Here is a 14136-nt window from a genome sequence, read left to right on the forward strand (position 1 = left end):
AGGAAAAAAAATGCAGTATTTAAACATGTGTATCCAACTTATTTTACTTAACAGTGTGGGCTCAAGTGCATCCATTTACCTAGAAATGTCTTGCACATATCCTTCTTTGTGGCAGAGTAGTACTCTATTATGTGTATTAAAAAAAACATATTCTTTATCCATTCATCCATTGGTGGGCATTTAGCCTAATTCCAAGATTAAGCTATTATAAATTGTGCTGCTATAAACGTAGGTGTGTGTGTATCACTGTAGTATGATTCTTTTAATTCTTTTGGGGAGATACCTAGAAGGGAAATAGCTAGGTCAAATGGAACCTCTCCATAGTAGTTGCATCAATCTGTATCCCCATCAACATTAGAGAAGGGTTCCTTTTTCCCCACAACCCCACCATCTTTCATTATTGGTTGATTTCTTGATAATAGCAATTCTTTCTGGAGTGAGATGGACTCTGTGTTGTATTAATGTGCATCTCTCGAGTGATCAGTGATGTTGAACTTTTTTTCATATATTTATTTTCTGGTTGTACATCTTCATCAGAGAATCAGATATCTATTCATATCAGATGCCCATTTTTGGATTGAGTCTTTAAATGTGGGGAATCTGATTTTTTTAAAGTTCTTTATAAGTCTAGATATCAATTCTTTGAAGAACAGCTGGAAAATTGTTTTTTTTTTATTCTGTGGGTTGTCTCTTCACTCTATTAGTGGTTTCCTTTGCTGTACCTTTTTTTATGATGTGATCCCAGTTGGTGATTCATTGTATTACTTCCTGTGCAATGGGGGTTTTGTTTATAAAGTCTTGCCTATACCTATGTCTTCAAGAGTTTCTGTTTTGATATTTAGATCTTTGACCCATTTTGTTTTAGCGTATGGTGAGAGACAATGGGTCTAGGTTTAATCTTTGGCATGTGCAAAGCCAGTTTTCCCAGCACCATTTATTGAAGAGGCTATCTTTCTTCTAGTGAAGGTGTTTGCCCACTTTGTCAAAGATAAGTTACTGTAACTGAGTGTGTCTGGAGTTGTTTCTGCATCATCTACTCTGTTTCATTGATTTTTTTCCAATACCATGCTGTTTTTATCACAGTAACTTTGTAGCATAGTTCAAGTTGAGGATTTTGATGCCCTTTGCCTTACCTTTGTTGCTGAGAATTGCTTTTGCTATTCTAGATCTTTTCTGCTTCCACATGAATTTTGGAATTATTTTCTCTAGTGCTGTGCAGTATATTATTGATACTTTGATCAAGATTGCATTAAATCTGTATAATAGTTCTGGAAATATGGCCATTTTCACTACATTGATTTTGCCTATCCAAGAACAAAGGATATCTTTCCATTTTCTAATGTCCTCTAAGGTCTCCTTTTTCAGAGTATTCTAGTTTTCATTGTAAAGGTCTTTCATTTACTTCATTAGATTAATGCCTAAGTATTTCATTTTTTTATGCTATTGTGAAAGGTGTGGTATCCCTAATTTATCTCTCAGTGGGTTTCTTATTTGTGTACAGGAATGTTATTGATTTTTTTAGTGTTGATCTTTTGTCTTGCTACAGTACTGATTTCAGTTATTAAATCTATGAGTCTTTTGCTGGAATTGTTTGGGTCTTGTATGTAGAGTGTTATGTCATCTGAAAATAATGATAATTTATTTCTTTCTTTCCTATCCTTACCTTTTTATTTCTTTTTCTTTTCTAATTGCTTTGGCTAGTGTTTCCAGAACTATATTGAATAGGAGTGGTGGTAGTGGACATCCTTGTCTTGTTCTTGATTTTAGAGTGGAAGCTTTCAGGTTTTGACCATTTGGTATGATGTTAGTGACATACATAGCTTTTTATCCAATTGAAATAAAAACTATTTCCATTTTCTGTACAGTTTTATAATTAATGGATGTTGAACTTTGTCAATTTTTTTTCTGCATATATTTAGATGGCCCTGTGATTTTTGTCTTTGGTTCTGTTCATATGGTGTATTACATTTAATGATTTGCATATATTGAACCATCCGTGCATTTCTGGGATGAATCCTACTTGGTCATGGTGTGCAGTCTTCTTGATGTTTTGGTGCTTTCTGTTCACCAGTATCTTACTGAGGTATTTTGCATCTATGTTCATTAAGGGAATTGGCTTGTGGTTTTCTTTTTATAGTTGCATGCTTCTCTGGGTTTGATATCAGGGTAATGCTTACTTCCAGGAATGAGTTTGAGAGTATTGCTTTGCTTTCAATTTCACTAAGGAGTTTGAAGAGTAGTGATATCAGGTATTCAGTAAATATCTTATAGAATTCATCAGTAAATACATCAGGACCTGTTTTTTTCTTTGTTGTTAGTTTATTACTTCTTCAATTTCATTGATTGATATTGGGTTATTTAGAATTTTTATATCTTCTTGATTCAGCTTTGGTAATTCATAAGTATCTAAGAATCTGTCAATTTATTCTGAGTTTTCCATCTTATTAGAGTTTAGGTTATCAAATTATGTATTGATGATCATCAGGATTTTTGTAGGATCTATTGTGGTTTCACCTTTTCTTTCCTAATTTCATGGATCTGAGTATTTTCTTTACTATTTTTTAAATAAGGTTAGCTAAGGGTTTGTCAATTTCATTTAACCATTCAAAGAACCAGTTCTTTGATTCATTGATTATTTGTATTGTTTTCTTAGTTTCAGTTGCATTAATTTCTCCTTCAATCTATAATTTTCTTCCTTATTTGTGCTTTGGGTTTAACTTGCTCTTCTTTTTGTGCATGTTTGAGATTCAATGTTAGGTTATTTATTTGAGCTTGTTCTGTTTTTCTGATGTGGAAATTCACTGCTATAAATTTCCTTCATAGGACTGCTTTCATGTTCCAGTATGTCATATTGGCATTACCATTTAATTGTATAAACTGTCTAATTTCTTCCTTAATCATGTTCTTTTCAGGGAATTAGAAATTGAAATGCCATATCAAGGCTCATATGTCATTTCCACAATTTCTGATTATTGTTCTGGAGGAAATTGGACATTACATTTTAAAAGTATTATTCTTTAAAAGGAAATGATTAATTCAAATAACTTCAAAATATTTTAAAAGCTTTCTGCAATGCATATTACTCTAGTTCATGTTATAGACTTTATGTCATCATACTTTTCTCTTGGTAAATTATGTATTACTCATATAAACTAATATTGCTTAACCAATTCCTATAACTTTCATCAAATTAATACAATATTGGACAAGAGAATTAGCTCACTGGTGCTGTGCCTGTCTGGCAAGTGCAAAATCCTGAGTTCAAACCCTGGTACCACACACACACACACACACACACACACACACACACACACACACACACACACACACACACACACACACACACACACACACACACACACACACACACACACACACACACACACACACACAAATTAATACAATATTATCATGTCACTTTAGAGCTCCTCCTGTGTATTGTAATGGTATAATAATAGTCAACTATTTTTATTGTTTCAAAGATCACCCATTGCCAATGGGCATTGGAAATCCTCAAAATGCCAGTTAAAGGACTAAATACTAAAACAATTAGATTGAGCCATATGAACTTCTCATTATTTTAAAACAGTAATGGCAATTTCATATGGTTCAATATGATGACAGTTTTTTTCTCAGATTACTGAAATACCATGCAAACTAAGAATCTACATATTTTTACATCTCATTATCACCATTTTGCTACCACTATTGCAAATTTATCTAACTACATATCTAAATTGCATATAGCCTTTGGGCCTACAAAATAAGTATGTGAATATGAAATTTTTTCTTGTTTCATTAAATTTGAGCTTAATATGGTATATTCTGTGGATCCAGAGAGAAATATATAACAAATTATCACTGTTCATTTATATCTATGTTTAACAAACTTCAAAAATTTTGGCGAGTTTGACATTGTACATATTTAATATGTGTAAGCATTCATTTTTTTCTCTCTCATATTTACCAAATTTAAATGTTTTCCCCCTTCCTCTCTCTCAGTGACATTAGGAGAATTGGAGTCATACTCATTGGACACCAGAGACGAATAGTCAGCAGCATACAGACTTTACGTTTACATATGATGCACATACAGGAGAAAGGATTTCATGTATGAAAGTACTATAAACACCTGTGTCTTGTGCCTCAGCATTTCTAAAATGAAAGATATCCTCTCTAATGCCCTCTCTTCTGACTCTCCAAATGTTCTTTCACAAACCAGTCACTTATTCAGACTATGCCGCACACCTTATGTTTATGCTTCCAACCTGGATTTTAAAACCATGCTGCTACACAAATCGTCTCTGAATAGCCTGCAAATAAAACCCTGGTCCACTGCAAATTATTACTACACAATTATAAATAACTCAGCATGGATGTGTAACTTTGTATAGAAGTATTTGGGAAGTGTTCATGGACTTAACCTAAAGAAATTTGTCCAGATATGGCATCCTTAATGATGTATGTAAAGCTTGATGGTAAATGAGATAGAAATAGTTGGACCTTCATGTTTTGTGATCAAGTAGTTGCCAAACTGACATTAATATTATTTTTAGATAGTTTTATTCAACTCTATCTGTTGTATTGTTGCTTTATTTTCATGCTTTGTCTATTGGTCCCTGATGTTAGAATGACTTGCAGAAATGACCAAGGATTCCATGTAAATGCATTCTTGTCGGGTGGGACTCTGGTGAGAAGGGGGTTAATGGGGAGGGTGAGGGAGAAAATACTGTGATTTTAAATCTTCTAAGGCTGGGTTTGTCTACTTTTAAATGAACCTTATAATGTCCTACACATTTCATAGTAGATGGTACTTTAGAGGCTTTCTCTTTAGATTTTTTTTTTTACTAACTATTGTGTATTTATTTCTCTACTATGTTATGAAACCCACCCTTTGAAAGACCAAGAGTGTGTCCACTACTCTAAAGGTTTTCATAGAATGAAGCATGGAATAAACCCATTATTGTTCCTTTGATCCATTTTCACAACTTTACAAAAGTAATTATCAAACTTAGAAAATTAGTTGATCTTGTAGTATTGCTTTGAATAAAACATCTAAGTTTGTAGCCTTAGATTTAGGGTGAAATGATTCATTAATTTAACAGGATTTTATGATAGCTGTATAGTAGCCCAAGAAAATAAACACATCTGTCTGATATCAGTATACTTTTCAAGTTTAAGAATTCTTATGTTTTGATGCAAAAATAAGTTACATGAACATGCTGAGCTTTTAGAATGTTTCCAAACCTTCTAAGAAATAAATATGAATACTCCAAACAGGATATAAACAGATCTTATACTTGAGCATGTGTATGTGTGCACACTCACGTGTGTGTTAACCTGGCTCCATAATACAGTTGCATAAAAAATGTGAGCACAGCTATGTTGTTGTCATAATCTTCTCAGAGGCTTACAACAAAAAAGCAACTATATTTTTCAGTGAATTATGCTCAGTCAGCTTGTCAAAATAGTGCTGTCTTAGGAACAAAATCATTTTTAAGGTCAGCTGCTCCTTATGAAAATACAAAATCATTGACTACCACGGTAGGTGGAAAACATAAAGAGAATGTGTTAAGGGAGACAAAAATGCAGTGCAAGTTTTCTACAGATGATAATTTAATCACTTATCTTGCATTTAGTATCAGAGACAAAGGTGCCCTATCCACATTCTTAAATTTCTACCTAAATTATACTTTTTAGTGAAAATAGTGTTCTTTGTATTTAATGGCCCTTATTTTCTTTATTTTCCTTATTTTGAGATATTGATGATTGTCCATTTTACTAGGCCCTTCCACATATTTTTGCTTGCTGATTTATCTAATTTTTTCTTCCGCTACTTAATTTTCTTGTTTAAAAAATGAATATAATTAGAAAGATATTTTTGGAGTATTTCCTACATATACTATAAAAAGAAAAAGTGAGGCATCATTCATTTTTTTAAGTAAGCATGTCAGAAATAGCTAGCAACATTTTTGTAGCCATCAACTGGCATGGTCATGCACCACTCATAGACTGTATGCAGTTTGCTTGATTGTATTTGCCTAACTCTGGATACATTTTAAGTAAATATAAAATTTCCATATTTATCTGTCTTTAAATATATATTCAATAAAAACAGATGTAAGCAGATTAAATTTATTAATCATATATATATTTATTTTTATAAAACAATCAAAAGATATTTAGAAAATAAGAGACAGAATAATATGGTCTTCCATAGGACTCTGTTAGCAAAATCCGTATACCTTGATGAAATAAACTGTATTAAAGTATTTAAACTTCTATGGGATGGACATTCAGTGATTGTAATATTAAAGATTTCTTTTAAGAATATTTTCTTGAGTAGATGTGCTGCTTACACTTGTTAATCCTGGCTACTAGCTACTACAGAGGCTGAAGCAGGAGGTTCAGAAGTTCAAGGACAGTCTGCTCAACCCAGTCTCAAAATTTAAAAATAAATAAATGTATATAGCTCAGTGTTCCCTGAGTTCAATCCCCAGTACTACTAAAAATATTTTTTTGAAAAACATCAGATTATACTATCCATCTTCTGATTAATTTATACTTTTTTTCTTCCCTAACATTTCTTTTAGTATCAGAAAACTCTCTTTCCTCTTTGCCTTTCACCCCATATCCTCCTTAAATTTCTTTTAAATTTCATTTTATGTTTTAGAAGACTAAACATGATTATAAATGTGATTTGGTCAAAGTTTAAGATATATGTATAAAATTAAACAGAAACATTAAAATATGAGGATATTTATTTCTTTCCTGCCTACTAGTTAAGGGGCCCTATGATCCCACTGATATTATAATTTATAGAAATGTTAATAATTAAAATGTCAAATTAGTTTGAAAATTTTATATGAAACATTTTCAGATTTACTGGTGCACATAATCAGCAATTGAAATTGTTTAGTATGTACAAGCATAAAACTTAATTACTCAAAAAATTAGTAATTCCTATAAATCACAAGTCATTAGGATTAAACTTAGATAACTAAAATATGCATATATTTATAAATCAGTTTTTAAATATTCTTAATATGTACTATTGAGAGAACCTTTTGAATTTTGAAAGTCAGTTAAAGAAGCCAATTTTATCTTACTTTCTGGAGAGTCAATTTCTAGTCTATAGCCAACTCATTATCTCATGATATAGGTCATGTTTGGGAAAAATATAAAAACAATGTACAATCAAGAGAGATTAGGTACTGTATTTAAATCACTAAACTGAAAAGGCAATCAGAAATTATGAAACTCATCTAAACAGTAATCAAGAATGAGAGTTTAGCAGTGAGTTATAACTATTAATAAATAAGTTATGCATGCCATAATAAAAATATTTCACTCTGAATTACTTTTTAAAATCTGCTCAACTATAAAATCTGTGTAAAAAGTCTTCCAGCTACAACTTTAAGGCCTATCTCAGCTCATGAATAGAAAACAAATCCAAACCCAATCCCTGAAATGCAGTTCTTATAGAGGTAGTAATGAAGAACGAATTGTTACATTTCATCCAAGCACATTTCTAAAAGATTTTAATATTTTTCTAATAACTTTCTGTTCTGCAAGGTAGTCAGGTAAATTTCCCTATCTCAAGATTTTAACCTGTACTAGGTACCTTTTTCTATTTCTTTATTCAATTTTCTAAAGCTTTCTTTTTGAATCACTCTGTTCCTTTTAATTCACCATCTTATCCTTTGTTATTTTTTCAATTTCTATTACTATGTCCTATATCCCTGTCAACATATGAAAGCACAGAAAATCTAAAAAGATCTTCCAGATCCTCTTATAAGAGGCTAAAGGTCATGGAAGGTTGCAAATGCTGTACTTTTAATATGATAGCCTTATAACAGGAGACCACCGTTTTCACAGAGGGTATGGATTCCAGCTGTGGCTTAACAATTTAACATTAATAATTATGATAATTTTCTATAGCTTTAGCTAAGGACGTTTAACATTAGTTTTAAATTAGTGTTTCAAGAAACAAAAGATGTTATTCTTTCTCACAGTGTCTGTCTTTATATAGAAAAGAGATTTGAAACAAATGCATCACGTCTTTTACTATAATCACCTTAAAATTTCCATGCTCAAATTTCACAAAGTGAAATTATTACTTCATATTTAATTTAAAAAGTATTTTATTGCTTTTTAAATGAAGACTCTAAAAGGTAGAGGAGCACTATGGGTAAGTTGATTTTATTCTACCATTAGAATACCATATACTGAAGCCACTTAACTTTTCATTTTTATGATCAGCTTTTCCAAAATTTGTTTCAAATTTTATAATGTTCAACAAAGGCAGTATAAACTTTATTCAGTTCAGTTTAACAAACATCTATGGAGTGCCTTCTATGTGCATAGCATCTTACGCAAAGAAATTTTCATACACTGTCCTTGCTTTGAATTAAGTCTAAGCTTAAAATTTAGAAGTTAGAACCTGTTTGTAGTTTTCAGTTGTTACCATATCACTGAGAATTGCCGCTTTCCATAGAATAAAAATAAATACATAGAAACTGGTCCACTATGAATTATATTCATAATCTCTTCTAGAAGGAAATATTTTAGACCTCAGATTCACACAGAAATCTTTCCGACCATCCTATAGTTTGGCAAAGAGAAGCATGCTTGCTAGGTTCTTTAAGATATTCTCTTATTAATAGCTGATCCTTGTCAAGAGTCACAAATTTATATTTTCCAGAGACAACAGTTTTAGTTTACATATAGACTCATACATTGAAGATACCTTCAATTAGAAAGCATGACCCTTTTTTCGAGAGCAATTCTGAAATTTAAATTTTGCCTAAGATAATTACTAGGCCTAGTAACTGTAATGATAAATATAATCTTCAAGGGTTGAAGAAAGTTCTTTCAAAAGTGATCCATTAACAAGAAAGAAGATGACTATTTATGACTAGATTATGTTCCTAAATAATATTAGGGAAAAGAAAAATCTTATGTTGCACAAAGTAAATACCTCCATCTTTCTCTTAGTGTTCCCTTAAAAAGCTAAATTTTAAGCAGATGTTTCAAGGATTTCTTGGGATAAAAAACTAATTTATTTTTTAGAGAATGTGACATGATATGTAACAAAACAATCACAAGATCAAGGAGAAAATAGTCATTAAAATGTAGTTTTTATCTAACCCTCTTTTTCTGACAGATTCAAATTATTCGGCCTCATAAATGCAAGGTCCTGAGTTCAATCTCTGGTACTATAATAATAATAATAATAATAATAATAATAATAATAATAATAATCTGACAACTATAAACTTTGTATCCCAATGATATTAAGTAACATCTATTTTCTAAATTTCTGTACTTCACTATAGAAAGCAAAGTTTTAATTAAAACAAAGAAAGTTTCTTGCTCAAAGTTCTAAACTTGCTAGATTCCCAAATATCTACATCACTAAAGGAATATTTTGATTTGTTTTCCTTTCAGACAAAATCTTTAAAGAAGAATTCCAAGGCCCTTAAATACAAGCAATTCATCATTTAAAATAACAAATGTATCAAATAATTATTACCTGATTTCGTAGGGTAAAAGTTAGCTCTAAAATGTAATATAAAGATGAGATTTATACTTTTTTTTTCTTTTTTTCAATGCTGTGGATTGAATATTTTACATGCTAGGCAATCACTCCACCACTGAGCTACATCTCCAGGTTTATGACTTCTATTTTTGATTAGCAAATAAAATACATATCAACAATACAATTTTCCCAGGAGTTGTCAATTAGAGAAGTGTCAAAATTAGTGAAAATCTCTCAATAAAACTCTGTGTATTTCTCCATCATTTGTATCCCTTGGCTGTCTTTAACTTGTCATAATAACTCATTTTTAGTTAGGTAATAAGTTACAAATGAGAGCAACTGAGAGGAGGCTTTAAAGTGTTCTACTAATAATAAAAGAAAAACAACCTTACTGTAGGATTCATATTTAGTGGACAACAGTCTCTATCTCATTAGCTCTCACTGAAGAATGAAATCTTTTTACCTGAAAATATGTAATGTTATTATGAAGAAAACTCTAAGGCCGGAAGAATCACCATTTTTCACATATCCAATTCAGACTTTATATTTAGGCACTACTACATTGAAGCTATATATAAGTCCTATTTTCATGAGTTAAATATGATCTTACAAAACAAGCAATATTGATTTTTATACAAATTTTCCATACTTACAGTTCATCCTTAGGACAGCCTGAATTTTCCTGTTCTAGGAAGACCCAATGCCATTTAAAATCTTGAAATAATGATGAATGGCATGAATGTTAACTTCTACAATGAGTAAACCATACATTTCAAGATATTTACCTTATTTTAAGTGTCTTCCACTAGTTCTATGATTAAAAATCTCTCTTGAACATTTAGATATTTATAGAATCAATTGTATGAACTTTTTTTTTTTTTTTTTTTTTTGGTACCGGGGATTGATGTATGAACTTTATTTTGTTTTGTTTAGATTTTTTTTTGTACCGGGGATTGAACTCGGGTCCTTGTGCTTGCAAGGCAGGCCACCGAACCACTGAGCTAAATCCCCAGCCCTGATGTATAAACTTTAGACACAAACTTTTTAAATTTTTTTGGTTAAATATATCTTCAGAAAAGTCAAAATATAATTAATTCTAATAACTCATTTCAAACTTTTGCTCTTTATAATTCTCATCTATCCAGTAATATTATTAAAGTCATAATGATTTTCTTAAACTGTTCATGCTTTTTTGCCATTATTTTATTTTTAAATAAATAAATCTACTTAAAAAGTGGTCTTTAGAAGCTCTATAACAAAATCAATAAAAAATGTGGTCTTTAGAAGCTCTATAACAAAATCACTTGCTAACAAACTTGAAACTAAACAAATTTTTCTATCAATGTGATTAGTGTATTATTAAATCTAATTTGTTCAAATATACATTAGTATATTATCTAGAACTATTATTGTCATATCCTTGAAGTACCTTTATGACAATACTGAATTATCATGAACAATAAATGACTGAGACTTTAACATTTCTGCACTGACCGAAAGTAAGGTTTAATGTGTATAAATTTTTTCTACTGGAGTTTTGAATTAAATGTGTTCTTTCTGTCCATGTCATATATGTCTTCAAAGAAAATTATATTAATATATTCATACTATGCAAGAATTTCATTTTATTCTTACAAAAGTATGGAGCTTTGGTATAACTTTAAGCTTCCAAGAGTAAAAAAAGTGAAAATGCAAAATGAGTGGAACTAAATACCTGAGTAGTGCTAAGAAATATGAATGTAAGTTACACTTGATTTTAAAGATAACTACATGTGTTTTGTCCCTGATACACTATTAATCATTTTGTTAATCACACTCCATCTTAAATTTGTAACACTGAAAATCTGAATATCTACAGAATGTAAATGTCTTCTACACTTTTTTCATAAACTATATTAAATTTTAATTTTTGTGCAGTTAAAACTTCAAAAAACAAATTTTTAATTTTGAAGGAATAATTGTTAACTCTTTCTTAAAAATGTAGTCATTAGCCAGGCGTGGTGGTGCATGCCTGTAATCCCAGCATTCGGGAGGCTGAGGCAGGAGGATTGCTGTGAGTTCGAGACCAGCCTAGGCTACATAGTTAGTTCTAGGTCAGTCTTAACTACATAGTGAGACCCTGTCTTAAAAATAAAAAGATTTAGTCATAGCTGTTGCAGTGACTACCTTTTTGAAAAATCATAGATAGAGCAAGAATATAGAACACGGCAACAAGCTAATTTCCATTAAAATTGAGGAAAAGAAGCAATACAAAGAAGAGTTTGGGTTTAAATTGTTACTTACCTAATTTAAAAAAGCAACAACAAAAAAAACCTATAAGAAAAGAGAGAATGAAAATTATTTTCTTCTTAATGGTAATTTTTAAACTAAAATATGATTTGAGAATGGGAATTTCTACTTAAAATAAATCCACTTACAATTGTTAAAATACATATCAATATATAAAATTAGGAAAAAATCTCATGACAACAGTTTACTAAAAGATTATTTTCAGCATTTTTATTAATATGTCAAGTAATCATAATTCTAAACATTGCCATACTGCTAATTCTTTTAATTTCCATGACATATCTTGCAAAAATTTTGCTAAAATATACCTTATATATTCGACTGCCAAAGTACTTTATGTACATATTTATGAATTAGCATATTGGTGAGATTTTGCCTTCTATTATTCAATTTAAAACATTATGTATAAGATGTAGTAATGAGTATGGAATTGAAAGGATTGTCTTTTAGCATCAATTTATGCTTTTAAAATGATATAAATTTTACATAGTAATGAATATTTTTTAAATGTGGTACTTACATATTAATTTTATGTGATATCTTTTCATCTTTTAATACTTATATTCTTTCAAAGAGATTGCCTTTTCTTTCCAGTTAAGTATTTGAAAAAGAGCCACTTCAGGTTTTATATTACCATTCAGTTTCATGATGCTTGCAGCTTGCCAATTCTCAAAGAATTTGAATGCCATAACATACTGGCTAGAAGCTAGTCTTCTTGAAGTTATTCTTCTTTTAGCTAACACTGATCTGATACTCCATAAAGTCTGTTAGAAAAATCAAACTCTTTTCCTTTCTTATGAATGGAAACATCAAAAAAATCCTCCAGTGCACTACATAAATTCAAAATAATAAGCATATATTTTTAGTTATTTTATTGCTTACAGTTTATTCAATGTATATAATTTCACCAAATGGGTTGCTTCAAACAATAGTAGTAAACCCTTCCATTTTTATATAAATTACTTATTTTCTACAGTGTTTAAAATCTTTGGAGAACTCAAAATATTCCCTTTCCTTAATTACAACCTTGATCATTCTACATTAAATGCAATAGTTAAGTAAAAATTAATATAAACAACAAAAATTATCTGACCAAGCATCATTAAGCTCTTTATACTACGTAACAATATAATAAAAAGACATGCCTGCTTATTAGCTTACAATTATAATTCTTAAATTCTAAAATAAGTGTACTTATATGATAATTTAGTTTTAAAATGTATGTGTAAATCCATTCATTCATCCAATTAATGCTTACTGAACACCACATATATACAGTATAGTACATGTATACTAGTGTCCTCTTTGAAGTACTGAAAAATGATACATGGTGATCAAGGAAAGCAAAGCTCCTGTTTCACAGAATTAATTTTCTAGGAGTAAAGACACACAAAGAAACAGTGATGTGTTGTACTGACTTAATTAATAAAGTTACACAGCATGGTTATGACGCTTTCACATCAGGTATGAAGGGAAATCTCTGAGGACATGGTATTTAAACTGATACTGCAAAAACATGAAGGAAATGGCCATGAGAAAATCCAGAGTAAGAGCCTTCAGGACAGAAAAAACAGTTAATGTATTAAGAGCTTGGAGTGTTCAAGAGCAGACAGAACAGTGGTATGTACTCATGAGGCAATGGAGGAGACAAAAAGGAATGAGGTTGGAGTATAGAAGGCTGCTGGAGTAGTTAACTGGATTAAGATGTCAAAATTAGAACAACAACAACAAAATGACCACAGGATTTGGCAACTTTGACAAGAACAGTCTCTTAAGGACAATCTCTATGAAAGAGTGCAGTCAAATCCTGACTGAAATGGGTTAAATGGAAAGGTAAGAGAAGAAAGCAAAGTCAATACATAAACAAGTATTTCAATATGTTCTGTTGTAAAAGGAGCAAGATAAATAGGACAGGAACTTAAGATATGGAGTCGACAAAACTTTATGGAGTTTTATTGTTAATTTGTTCATTTGTTTAGAATAAAGGATGCTTAGAATAAAGATATTTATATATCTTTAATGAAATGATTTGGCAAATGAAAAATGATTATACATGAGAGAAATAATTAGAGCAAAGGCCTGGAGAAGGTTGAAGGGAGGGTTGCATTTGGTAAGAGCACGTTTATAGAACTCCAAAGATAGGGAAGGCAGAGTGTGTAATAAGCAGATAAATTCTTAGATTTGTTGTAGAAAGATGTTACTATGTGAATAGTTTGATTTCACCAAGGAAAGTTAGTATAAGAGGTAGAAAGGGAGTGGTTGGGGGACAGATATATAAGTAGGTGGATAGTGAGAAAGTGACTATA

The 14136-nt window shown here is 30.6% G+C and overlaps 1 protein-coding gene and 1 long non-coding RNA gene across 5 annotated transcripts in view; one reads left to right on the plus strand and one right to left on the minus strand.

Annotated features, from left to right (window-relative positions):
- The window catches only part of Epha6 (EPH receptor A6), an 891558-nt gene extending 885455 nt beyond the window's left edge, over window positions 1–6103 (plus strand). For all 3 annotated transcript variants that reach the window (XM_010644592.2, XM_033768075.1, XM_010644584.2), the window contains one exon: window positions 4003–6103. In XM_010644592.2, coding sequence (XP_010642894.1) covers window positions 4003–4117 — 115 coding nt within the window. In that variant the 3' untranslated portion in view covers window positions 4118–6103. The remainder of the gene's footprint in view (window positions 1–4002) is intronic.
- The window catches only part of LOC104876525, a 47448-nt gene that overhangs the window by 29066 nt on the left and 4246 nt on the right, over window positions 1–14136 (minus strand). For both annotated transcript variants that reach the window (XR_004518775.1, XR_004518776.1), the window contains exon 2: window positions 11825–11854. This is a non-coding gene — a long non-coding RNA (uncharacterized LOC104876525). The remainder of the gene's footprint in view (window positions 1–11824; window positions 11855–14136) is intronic.

This window comes from Fukomys damarensis, unplaced genomic scaffold (assembly GCF_012274545.1).
Source record: "Fukomys damarensis isolate Sample0158 unplaced genomic scaffold, DMR_v1.0_HiC HiC_scaffold_24, whole genome shotgun sequence".
Taxonomy (NCBI): Eukaryota; Metazoa; Chordata; class Mammalia; order Rodentia; family Bathyergidae; genus Fukomys; species Fukomys damarensis.